At 39.9% G+C, this 12,952-nt stretch overlaps 1 protein-coding gene across 1 annotated transcript; it reads right to left on the reverse strand.

The window, feature by feature from the left end:
* Nucleotides 1-867: 867 nt before the first annotated feature.
* RAMP2 (receptor activity modifying protein 2) lies at nt 868-6,912 on the reverse strand. Its single transcript, XM_074223833.1, has 4 exons — nt 6,213-6,912; nt 5,391-5,468; nt 4,875-4,989; nt 868-4,683 (listed from the first exon to the last, which is right to left on the reverse strand). The coding sequence occupies exons 1-4, from the start codon at nt 6,307-6,309 to the stop codon at nt 4,425-4,427; spliced, it is 549 nt and encodes a 182-aa protein (XP_074079934.1). The 5' UTR covers nt 6,310-6,912; the 3' UTR covers nt 868-4,424.
* Between the last annotated feature and the right edge of the window lie 6,040 nt (nt 6,913-12,952).

Here is a 12,952-nt window from a genome sequence, read left to right on the forward strand (position 1 = left end):
ATTTTTAAAAAAGAAATAATTACAAAAAAAAGAAATAAAGAATTATTTAAATAATTAGAATATTCATTGACACGGTTAAAGTATGGCCACACTTCCTAAATGAATTTACAGATTTAATATTATACCAACCAAACCACCAAAGCAGAGCTTTATAGAGCTTCCCAAAAATGATAACAAAATTTGTTTGGAAGAACATAAGGTCCAACTTCTCAAAGGGAGTAATGGAAAAATCAATCAGCCAACCAATCAACAGGTATTTAAGAACCTCTCTAATGCCAGCACTATAATGTGCTGGGTGCTGGGGATTTAAAGGAAAAAAATATATAAAACTACCTGGGTTCTCAAGGAGTTTCTAGTAGTTTAAAATTCTTTTCAGATTTTGAATCTTCTGTTCCTTCCCTTATCCTTTGGGATAATGGGATCATGGATTTAGCAATGGAAGAGACCTCCAAAGCCATTAAGTCCATTCTCTTATTTTATAAATAAGGAAAACGAGGCCCAGAGAAGTGAAGTTGTAATGAAAGGGGAATAACAAATCCAGCAAATTACATTATAAAACAACAATCATCAAAATTAGTTGATCCTAATTAGAAAATAGGAATATATATCAATAGAACAGATTAGATAAAAATAAACTCCATAACTCTGTTCAATAAGCCTAGAACAAAATTACTTGGCAAAGAGTTCTTATTTAATAAAAACTATGAGAAATTGGAGAAAAATTTAACATCAACCAAAGAAGAAACCACAATAAAATCAAAATAATTATGTGACCTGTATATTAAAAGGTCATTTCCAAAAATTTAGAAGAGAATGAGATATGGAAAGGGTTGGGTGGGAAAAAAGAATAGAGAGTTCTTAATTAAGGAAGAGATAGAGATGATTATAAAACATAAAAAAAAGAGATTATTTTGAAAAGCTTTTGCATGAAAAAAATCAGTGAACTAAAAATAAAATGCTGCCAATTCAGGGGGAAAACTGAATTAAATACCTCTGACAAGGGTCTAATATTCAATATATGAGGTAGAAAGCTAATATATATGGAGAACAGATATATAAGACTAAGAGCTATTTACTAACATGTAGGCAACATAATATGCAAAAACCATAGGATTTGGAATAAGAGGACCAGTTTTAATCCTGGCATGGCCACTTACCTCTCAATCTGTGATCCTGATCCTAGTGGGTAAATGGTCAAAGAACATGACAAAATGGTTTTCAAGAAAAGATTTGCAAACTATTAACAATCATATGAAAGATAACCCTAAATCATTTCAGAGAAATGTAATCAAAACATCTTAAGTTTCACCTCATACCTAACAAATTGTCAAAGGTGACAAAAATGGAAATAGTCTATGCTGAAGAGACTTCAGAAAGAGAGGGAGATTGTTGATAGAGTGGTGAAGAAATTTGGAATTATATTAAAAATGACAAAAATGTTCATATCCTTTGATGTAGAGATCCCACTGCTGACATATATCCGCCCCCCCCAAAAAAAAGTTCATAATAGAAAGAAAAGTTCCATACGTAGCTGAAATTTCATAGGAACATTTTTTATTTTGACAAAGAACTTGAACAATGTAGATACTGAACTATTGGGAGTGGCCAAACAAAGCATGGTACATGAATGTAATAAAATATTAGTGTTATAAGAGATAATGAATATGAAGAATTCAGAGAAATGTGAGAAGACCTTTGAACTGATAGAGTTCCATCAGTAAAACCGGGAAACAACCAAGGAAAAGGAAAGAACAACAACAAAAAGACACAACTTAACACTGCATGATTATACTGACTACTCTTGGCACTGGAGATTTGCAAAGGTGAGAACTGATATGTATGGGACTGTCAGGTTCTGTTGATATGTTGTTTAGTTTACTTCACCGAATTTTTTTCCCTCTTTCTCTTTAATAAAAGATCCTTTGTGATGGGTTGCTGGTTAGGGGACAGGAAAGGGATATATTTGGAAATGAAATTGCTGCAAAAACAAAATACATCCTTAAAAATCTTTAAAAAAAAGTTTATTGGATTGGACTGGACTAAATTGGATTGCATTGGAGAAGGGCCAACCAACTACAGCCTTCTCACCATGAGTACACAACAGTTCAGGGAACCTTGTTTCCAAGGAGTAGGAGAAACCCTTGGTAAACAAGATTGTTAAAAGTCAAGCCTCTGAGTCAGGTGGGAAAGATATAAGCAAAAAAGAAAGGGCAGGACCCCATAGTCTACCACCTCCTACTAGAAACCTAAAAGCACAAAGGGAGCAGGGAGATTAATGGGACTGATCATTAGTACAAAGAACCAGTCCTTCAAGAGAAGAACAAAGAAAGAGATTATGGAACATTGAAACATCAAGGTATGAAAAACAGATACAGTGCAACTGATATGAAAGAAGGTAGCCAGTTGACAACAGATGGATATAAATAATGTGACAACCAAATAGTATACTATTAGAGAGGAAGGATGTCCAGTTTTCTGTTATTGTTTCCTCCTCCCCTTCCCCTCACTTTATTCTCTGTCCATCCAGGTAGGAGATCAAATATTTCCTTCTCTTCTAGAGAAGGTAAAAGAGGATAGGAATTTCCAGCACTTTAATAATCATAGCAAGCTCCTTAAAGAACAAAACTCTTTACAAATATCTCATTCTATCTTCACAATTCTACCATTATTTATTCCCATTTTACAGATGAGGAAACTGAGGTAGGCAGTGGTTAAATAATCTTCTCAGGGTCACAAACTAGGCTAGGTTCTGAACTCAGTCAGGTTTTCCTGACTCCAGTTTCAACACTCTCTCCACTGAGTCACCAATCTGTCTCCTAGTAACCAAAGAAGTCCAAGGGAGTAGATGAAATATATTGGAAAAATAGTGCTGCCCCTGGAATGTTGTCTAGAGGAGATTTAAAGAGAAATACTGGTTTACTTGCAGATAATTGGGCCACCATTAATCTTGCCTAGGTGTATCTCTGCTGGTTTATATGGTTTGCAGTGAAAATGCCAATCTCTAGAGCTCAGAAGTTGTATTGTATTGTCTGGGAGGTCCCAGGAAAGTCTCCAGGGCAGACATCTTTGTGTTTATCCCCCCGAGTACTGAATGACAAAGAGAGTAAGAGGGGAGAAAGTGTTTTGTCTGTGAGTTCTTTTCCTTGGCATATCCAATCTTGTATGAGTGCTTTCTTCTTAACCAGAAATCTTTTTTCTAGGATATCATTTTATAAAACTAAGGAACACTTGAGTTAGGCCATGTACCTGTTGTGTAAACGTATGTTAATGGAGAAAAAAAGAACATGTTTGAAGGCATCTACATGTACTCTAGATATCAGACAGGCATGTTTATGGAAAAGAAGGGCTATGTCCTAGGAGATGTCTATCCATAAGAGCAAAGACATATATAGGAAGAACAGATATGCCCTATGATACAAATAAGTGTGTCCCAGGGAGTTTATCTGGGGCACATGCTCCTAAATAAGGAAGGTGTGTATTTTGAAGGAATTAAGTGACTTATAGGTAGTAAGAAGGAGTGTCCAAGGGCAGATGTATCCTAAAAGGGGTCCTGTGTCTAAGGGAGTGGGCAAGTGTCTTTGTGGGGAGGACATTGGATCCCATTATAAGACAGTAATCATGTTCTGGGGAAACTGCCAACTATGGTACACTAGAGTCTGATCTGTCATCCTTGAGTTTCTTCACCGGTCTCATCCACCTTTGAATGGCCTTGATTTATGTGGCCACCAGAGGGCAACATGTGGCCAGGCTGCTGTTTGGTGTACAGAATTGTAGACAACACCTCTGGCTTAGAGGGAGAGGGAAGATCAAGGACCAGGAGGGAACTCAGTCTAACTGGGAGAGAGATTCTGGTGGCATACTGCCCTCTGTTCTGAGACCTCTTTGGATAAATCTCCTTGGAGTCATCTTAGGGTGTCTAGCCCCTTAGACTCTAAAAAGGAAACTAAGACCAGGAAAGCAAAGATGTTATACTCCCCCTCCATATCTCCCTATCCAGGGCGGATGGGAGTTGTTTCCTGAATGTTTCCTGAAGCTGGGTCAGAAGCTGGGTCAGGAAATGCCCAACCCTCAGAGGAAGGAGCAAGAATGGAGAAGAAGATCAGGAAAACCTTTATGAAAGGGCTGTGGACTCCATCTGGTTCCTTCCATCCTTGCTACCCTCAAGCCCAGCCAGAAATAAAGACTCTGAGAGAGAAGACACATAGCTTTATGGAGAACTTATAGGGGGAAAAAATTCAACAATTGGTTTATTTATTATGGTAATTCCGAGCCCATGTCTCTACCTCTCTTTCCCTTTCTGCCCCCATGCCCATCAAAAGTTCAAACTAAGCTTGCCCAGGGAGTGGTTGAGGGCAGGGTGGGACAGGGGTGATGGAACGAAGTCCTGGGTGAGGGAAGATAGTTTGATGAGGGGCAGGGATGTTTTATGTCTGTACCTCACTGTCCTTACTTCGCCATACCACCAGGGTAACAAGGAAAGGGATAAGGCAGATGGGAGCAATGATCAATGCAAGCAGCACCTCCTCTGGGGGGTCAAAGAAGACAGGCCGCCGCTCTAGTGAGCAATTGGCAAAGTACATCTGGTGGCTGTAGAAGATGATCTGCTCAGCCCAGGGATTGGGGAAACCCTGTTTGAAAATGTCTGCCCATTTCTCCAAGCAGCCTTGTAATTCACTGTATGGCCTGTGAGGATGGTGGGATAGATAAAAAGAGAATCAGAATTAGGAAGAGCTGTGGATGTGCCACTGTCCCACTCCAGAGCCAAGGCCTTGCCCCTATTTGTGCTTGATTCTTTAAGACTATACCCAGCCCTTAGGAGTAGGTTCATTACCCCAGGCCATGGCCCAGTTTCCAGCCCAGCCTCTGCCTCTTACCTGCTAATCATGTCCCATTTACACCAGTCCTCTCTGCTGACATTTCTCATACGTTCCTCATGGATAAACCAGCATTGTTTGGATTCTAGTACATATGATTCCTCTAAGGTCATCACTATAGGCACAAATGCAAAAGATCCCTCACATGTGTACCCTTGTGCTTTTCCTCTCTTGAAACTCAGAAAATCTTCCCCACCAAGAGTGTCTCTCCTACTTCTTTCCAAACACTGAGATCCCATGGAAACCCTGGATACTCTCAAACTCCTTAAGTCAATTAAGGAGTTCCTTAAGTCTAGGGAGATATTCTGGTTGAGGAGATAGCTTAAAATAGCAAAAGGCACTGAGAAAGAGAAACAAAGTGGAAGGGCAGTAATTATATTTGTTGGTGAAGGGGGAGGGATGCAGGTAGAAAAAGAGAACCAAGTAGGGTCTGAAGGGAATACCCCCAGGAAAGCATTGATAGAGATTGGGCCCCTTCTCTCTAACACCACTTTTCTCTAATCATCATACATTTACCATTAAGCTGTGTATAGGCTTCCATGTTAATGACATCAGGTACAGACTGAGCATCAGAGCCTTGGACTTTCATGGTAGCTGTGGGAAGAGGAAGATATGAACTGAAGTAACAGAGCAAACCAAGGGGATCAACTTCAGTTCAGTGCTGCAAGGATATTGCATTAAGGATGGGGGTAAGGATTAAGGAGTGGAGAAGGGAAAGGAGAAAATGGCAACCTTTCAAAAGTCCTTGAGTGGATTAGTAAAGGCGATGTGATGTAGTGGAATGATCAAAGGACTTGGGAGTCAGAAGGTCCAGAGCAAGGAAGATTTGGACTTTCATAGCCTGTTTCCTTTTTTTTTTTTTTTTTTGGCGGCAAAATAGGGCTTCTACCTTCCTAACATGGGTTGCTTCAAGACAACTGTTCTGCAAACTGCTATATAAATGTAAGCTATCATTATTTAGCTCTTGGTCTGACTTGGGGACTAGTCAAGGGGGAATACTGATACTTTCATGAATAGGTTTTTCCAAGCTCCGGGAAGAAAGTAGTTGGGATAGACCCCTACTAGAAAAGTCAGGCCACAGCTTTCTTGAACCCCTACTGTTCCTCCACAAAGTTCATCCTCTGGTATATCCTAGCTCTCATCGGCTCACCCTTTTCAACTGGGCCTTTTCCTCGAGAGGGTCTGGGGTGGAGGTATTCAAGACACATGGTGTACCAAACTCAGAGCCACCTCTCCCTCCTTTATCCCAGTCTCTCACACCCGTCCTTCCTCCTTTCCCTCTCCCTAGCCCTTCTTTCTGGCTCCCTTTCCCCTGGCCCCGGGAAGCATCTCACTCACAAACGAGCAGGAGGAGGAGCCAGAGGGGGCTTCGAGTTCTGGCTGGGGTCGCAGGGCGATGAGGAGAACCAGAGCAGCCAGTTCTGATCGAGGCCATGGTGCAGCCGAAGCAGGGGGTGCAGCTGGCGGACCCAGAGCCGGGGCCAGGGCTGGGGGCTGGACGCCTATATCCCTGGCCCGAGCCGCAGGAAGCAGCGCCGTTTCCTCCGAGGGGCTGGGGCAGCTGTGGACACGTGGGGGGCGGAGGACGCCCCGGACCGGACGGCTAGAGGGGGAGTCAGCTTCCCCTCCCCACCCGGTGGCCTCTTCTTCTCTTCCTGCCCCTCCAAAACTTTGACCCTCTTCCTCTTCAAAGGAGGCACCCCGACTCGCTGGACAGCTCCCCTCGAAGCCTGGAAATTGTCATCAGATTCCCAGTCTCAGCAAACACTGGACCCTTGTCCTCTCTATCTGTTGACTCCTGGGTTTCCGGATCGCCCGATTCTCTGCCCCTGATCGCCCCGTATCCTCCTTAAAAGTGGGGGAACTCGGGCTGTCTTCGAGGATTTGATTTAGTTGAGCTGGGAGTTGTGGGGTTCAGGCTAAGTCTTTTGGCTTCAGAGAATTTATGTATGGATCTGGGGACTGCTGCAGACTAGGGTTGGGGAATAGGGACCGGGAGTGAGCTAGGGGCTGCCTGGATCTGGGCCTTGGGCCGGGTAATTAAGAATTTCTTTTCCAGGGGAACACCCTCTGATGTCAGCCCAGTCTAACTCGAGAGGAGGAGGGGAGGGAAAGGGGCCTCTTTGGGCGGGGAAAGGGCCTGGGCAAGGGGAGACTGGAGTCTTGTTATCCTTCCTTTAGGGCCTCTGGCTCTTAGGAGGATGAACCTCGGTTTGGTTGACAGGAAGGTGAGAACCCTTATAAGGATTAGCTTTAGGACCTAAGAACATTAAATATAGGAATACGGGTGGGTTCTCTGGACAGTGTCCAGGTCCCAACATGATGGATAGGGGCAGATAAAACAAATCTTAGAAGCTCTGTGGAGTTAAGCAAAACCTTGCAGTAAGGGAGTAAGGATAGAGGTGCTGACCCAATGACTGTCACAGCAAAGATCATCAACCCTGAAACTGACCCTCCAGTGTTCATATTACCTCCACAAGTACCCTGATTTTGTCTTTACTCAACGACTTTGTATATTCAAGTATCCCCTTGCCTCAATATAAGCCTTGGATAAGCCTAAATTCCCATTTCAGAAATACTAAACTGGAGCTAATTGTCTAGGATATGGATTAGAATTTGGATTAGGGTTGTGTGTGGTGTGTCATAACAGAGTTGAAGTGAAGGTTAGGGTTAAATCACCTCCCTCATCATAGGGTAGTTTACATACCTGGGACTCTTCTCAAAACGGACACCTAAGGATCTGAATATCTACTCACTAACTTGAGGGTCCACTTAGTGGGGAGAAGTTTTTCCCTCCTTCTTTCCTCTCTTTTCCGTCTGCCTCTTTCTCCCTTCTGTTCAGGTTCCATTACTATATTTGCTGATGGAAATACTGACATGGGCATGGTTATGGTTTGAGGTATTGGAGTTGGGGAGTTACACCTCCTGAGGTAATCTAGGGGATAAAGGGATTCACTTTACATATCCAGTTTTTATATTATTACCAGCATTCTAATTAGCATAAAAGCAGGAGGAAAATAATGTTACATTAATAAAAAATTGTTTCTGAAAGACTTGTACTTAAAATGTAAGAATATAGTATTAATTTTTAGACATAGCATATTTTAATTGATGTGGGAATGATTTGATTGACTAAATCAATCCACAATCACCCTTCTATATAAGGATTAGTTTGGCAGTAATGTAAAGGATTAGAGAAAGGGAAGAGGATGAACTGAAGGTGAAAAGTTTTATAGGTGGTAATTTCAATAACATAAGTGAGAGAAAAAGACTTGCACTAGGGCAGGACCAATTAGGGAAAGATAGGATCTAGAAATAATGCAGGAATAAAACTGACAAAATGTGACAAAGATATATGGAAGATGAAGGAAAAAATTCAGCCAAAGGTAATATCAGGGCTTTTGAACATGGAGAAGTGGGTGAATAGCTGTGCCACAGACAAGAGAAGTCAGAAGAACATAAAGATAGAGTTGTATCCCTACCCCAATTAAGTATAATTAACTATGAGATGTTCAATGTAAGGGTAGTCACAGTAATATAAGTTCTAAAAGTCTGAATAAGATTGTTTATTATTATGATTTCTCTTCAAAGTGCAAATTCATCATTAATTGGATCAAGAAGGAAACAGTCTAACTAGCTAATGAAACAAGCTAAGTACATCCCTGGAGAATTTAAATAACAAAGGATTTTCAGTAGTTGACCCAGTCTAGCCATCTAGCAAGGAATCATTCCAGTTTCAGACAGAATCACTCCTGGGGTTAGGGAGAGAATTTCTCCCTCTCTCTTTTCCCCTTCCCCCTCACCCCTACCCTGTCCCCATCGATCATGTCACTGAAGAGAAGAGACAAGGCATCTAGCCAAAAACAGAAACATACCAAGGATACACAAGGATATAGAAAGATACCGAAAGAAGGAAGCAACTACAAGGAACCAGATTCCTGGTATCAGAAAATAATGCTGGGAATCCAATAGCTAGGTGGTGTGAAACTCTAACCCTAACCCCCTTTCCCCAAATGTGTCCTGCTCTTTTCCCTCATTACCAGTCTATTCTTCCCCTGGATTCTGTGCACTTCTAGATTGTAGCCCAACATTCCTATTAAACCAGCTTAGTAAATGTCCTTTACAAAAAAGCTTATGAAGTCTGACTATCAATGGGAAGATCATCAGAGAAGTCTCATTTATTTTAGTATTAGAAATATACTTCTTCAAGGTTCCGTTTAGAACTCCACTTTTAGGAACCCATTCTTTCAATTCCAAGAGGAGTTGGGAAAGTAGCTCCCTTGGTTTCAGGCACTAAAAGGAGTGGTAGATTAAAGGGAAATGTAGTTTAATTTTAGAATTTTGAATGAGTTAAAAGTGGGTCATCCTGTGGAGACAATTGTCAATGGTTATGATTTTCATATTGATTAATATGGATGTGTGTAATGAATTTAATAATAATAATAATAATAATAATAATAATAATAATTTAGTTTCTAGGGATCCTTTTCACAGGCAGAGACTCTGAAAACAAAGTAACTAAAGTAATCTGTTTTAATCCTGACAAGTCCTGCATTCTTTTGCCTGTGTTAAGTGAAATCAATCAGTATCTGTACCAAAGCCCTGTTCTGTACCCTAGCCCTGTTCTGAACCCTTGCAGAATAATAGGATATGATTAACTTAATTATCCCCAAAGGACTTGAGAACATGTGTGTTGTCCTCCTGGGATGGTCACAGTCTGTGTAATTGCTATTTGAATGATTACCTTGTCCTAGGAAGATCACTCAAGCCTCCCAAATGATTATTTTATAATTCTCCTTCCCCCTCCCTTCCCACTTATGATCTATATATTCTCTGCCTGAACTATACAGCAAGGCAGAGAGCCTATCAGGAGAAATCCCATGATTTGCAAATTGTTTCTTTGTGAAGAAAGTAATTAATAGAATGTTACCTGATTACTGGCATTCTGTCTCTGCCTGCTCTGTCACACCTAGGTTAGAGACCAGCTTAGTATTTGGTTAATTATCTATTAGGTAATTGGAAATACAGGTCTGGAACTTAGAAGAGAGTTTAGGATTAAAGATACAGATCTGAAAGTCATCAGTTCAGAGGTAGTAGTTGAAGCTTGTTCTCTTTTGGCATATTGAAGTGTTACTTCTGGGAGGGTCAAGAAATGTTCAATATGGTGTTTGTTAGCTGACATCTCGAGGAGAAAAGCTAGGAGTTTGACAGAGACCTGTATATAAGATCTGTTGATCTGATTAAGGTCTTTGATAATGTCAATTTTGAGGGCTTGTGGAAGTTCATAGCAATTTTGGTTTCCCAGAGAAGTTCATCAGTATTTTATGCCAGTTTCATAATGGTATGTCTGCATGGGTTCTGGATAATGGATGATGCTTTCACACTTTCTCAGTCATTGAGGGAGTAACTGTGTGCTTGCTTCCATGCTTTATAGCATATTTTCAACAGTGTTCTTAGATGTCTTCAAAGAAGATAAAAACAGCATCAAGGATGGTCACCACATTGAGGGTAAGTTATTAAACCTGAAAAGGCCACAAATCAAGACTAAATTGGAAGAAGAGTTGGTATATGAGTTTTTGCTTGCAAATTATTGTGCACTTAATGCAGCCTCTGAGGTTGAGTTGCAACAGAGTATGAAATGATTCTTGTGCTAGTTTTGACCTGACAATTAACAGCAAGAAAACACAGCACAACACTATCCCACATAAAACCAAATGGAGGAATTTGAATGCTGCGGATAAGTTAACTTTGCAGTATATTTTGCAGGGATGAACACATAGAGAAGAGATATTAGGCTGCCTACCAAATTGATGATCTACAGAACTCTTCTGTTTACTTCATTGTGAAACCTAAACAATAGACCAGTACCATGTCAGGAAACTGAATCACTTCCATTTAAATTGTCTTAGGAAGATTCTGAGACTCACCTGGCAAGATAAGGAATTGGACACTGAGGTCCTTTCTAGAACCAAATTGCCAAGCATTCAAATTCTACTGCAGAGAGTACTCTATTGCACTGGCTACATTGTTCAATTGCCAAAAGTATGTTTGCCTAAAAGATCATTTTTTGGAGAACTCACCCAGGGTAAGAGCTCACACAGAGGTCAGAAGAAGCAATACAAGGATATTTTCAGGATCTTTCTGAAAAACTTTGGGATTGATTATGTGACATGGAAGACACTGACAAAGGACCACATAGCATGACATACCCATGTCAGAGAAGGTGCTGTGCTTTATGAGCAAAGCCCAGAATTGCAATAGCTCAAAAGAAATGTGAGATGTGCAAATTTAGAGACCTCTCTCCTCCAAATGTTCATGTAGACTACTTGTTCCCAATTTGCTTTCTTCTATTTCTATTGGTCCAATTAGTCATAGTTTCACAACACTGCACCTTAACTCCAGTAGAGAGATGTCATTTTGTTTCTCTTTGAGAACAAAGGACAACAATAACCGAATGACTAACCAACTAGTTGGAGTCACAGGGAAAAATATGATTGAAAAGGGAAAGAGCACAGAGAAGAGGAAAAAAAGAGAAGAGAAAAAAAAAAAAAAGACAAAACTTAGGGAATCTCAAGGGTTTGGGAAGAAAGTGAGAAGCCAAAAAACAAACAAACAACAAACAACAACAACAAAAAAAAGCAGAGAAAGATCAATTAAGAGAGGTAGTAGGAGAACAAAGAACAAGAGAAAAGAGAGAAAACAAGCAGGTGATCAATTGACCTAATATGGGTCTCTTATCTCTCTGGAAGCAGAATTCTTTCATACATGTTCTCTACCATTTACAACAAATAGTTTCTAAATAGTTAATTTAATGGTAAACTACTGGTCACACAAACAAAAGACAAATGCACAAAATTCATGTGAATCAAATTTATATTTGCAGTTTAAAATAATTTTGCTAAGGATAACATAGTGTGAGTAATATCTAACTCCCTCTCTTTCATGAAAATTGGGCTAGTTTTTTTTTAACTAAATGGTATTAAAAACCATCCTCCAGGTGTAATTGGCATGGGAGCCAAAGGCTCCAGTTGTTGACATCATCTTCTGGTCCCCTGAATACTGTACCCCTGAAGTACTCCAGCTTTTTTCTGATACTTGGCTGATTGATTTTTTTTTTTTTTTTTTAGTTTTTCAAGGCAATGGGGCTAAGTGACTTGCTGAAGGTCACACAGCTAGATAATTATTAAGTGTCTGAGGTTAAATTTGAACTCAGGTCCTCCTGACTCCAGGGCTGGTGCTCTATACACTGTGCCATCTAGCATTGACTTTGGCTGGTCAATTTCAATAGTCAAACTTATAGGAAGAGGACCTTTGCTATCAAGAAGTAAATCTTTTGTTAACTGTCGGATAACCTATGGATTCTCATTTCATTACAATATCTAAACTAACAGGGGACTAGCATGAATCAGGCTCCTTCCAGAAGGTGATGATGAAGTTAAGAATACAACAGCTAGTTCTTGATATCTTCTAGCTAGAGATGTTCTTATCTGACCTGTAGGAATCCTGTGTCCTATGTTAAACCACATAAAACACAACATGTGGGCCTACCTTTTAGGATGACAGAGGAAAAATAACTTCCTAGCTTCCTTCTCATTTATGGAAAAAAAATGATAGGTCTAAAGCAGACTGCTGGAACTTAATGCTTTTCCCCTTTTCCAAAATCTATATGTTGTAAAAGTCAAGAAGACAAACTTTGAAATGAAAATCCAAGGGCAGTGTGAACAAAGGTATTATTGGAATATATAACAGAAATGAGTTATTACAATCAAGCAATTATGAAGTCTACTTAACATAATTCCAAATAAAAGATATAGAGAAATTTCTCGACCTTATCAATTCTAAAATGAGCAAGTTTAAGTTAATTCCCTCATGGAAAAGAAATTTTATCTCTGGGTTATCCCTAGACATTTATACATATATACATGTATATATACATACATATATACATATATACATGTATGCATATATACATATATATGTATAATATACCCTTATTCATAGCTATACAAAAACATACAAGATTTCCTCCTAATAGAATTGTCAAGTTCTATATGCCTATTTTTAATTTTGAAAAGTGA

Source organism: Macrotis lagotis, chromosome 2 (genome assembly GCF_037893015.1).
Source record: "Macrotis lagotis isolate mMagLag1 chromosome 2, bilby.v1.9.chrom.fasta, whole genome shotgun sequence".
In the NCBI taxonomy this organism is placed as follows: domain Eukaryota; kingdom Metazoa; phylum Chordata; class Mammalia; order Peramelemorphia; family Peramelidae; genus Macrotis; species Macrotis lagotis.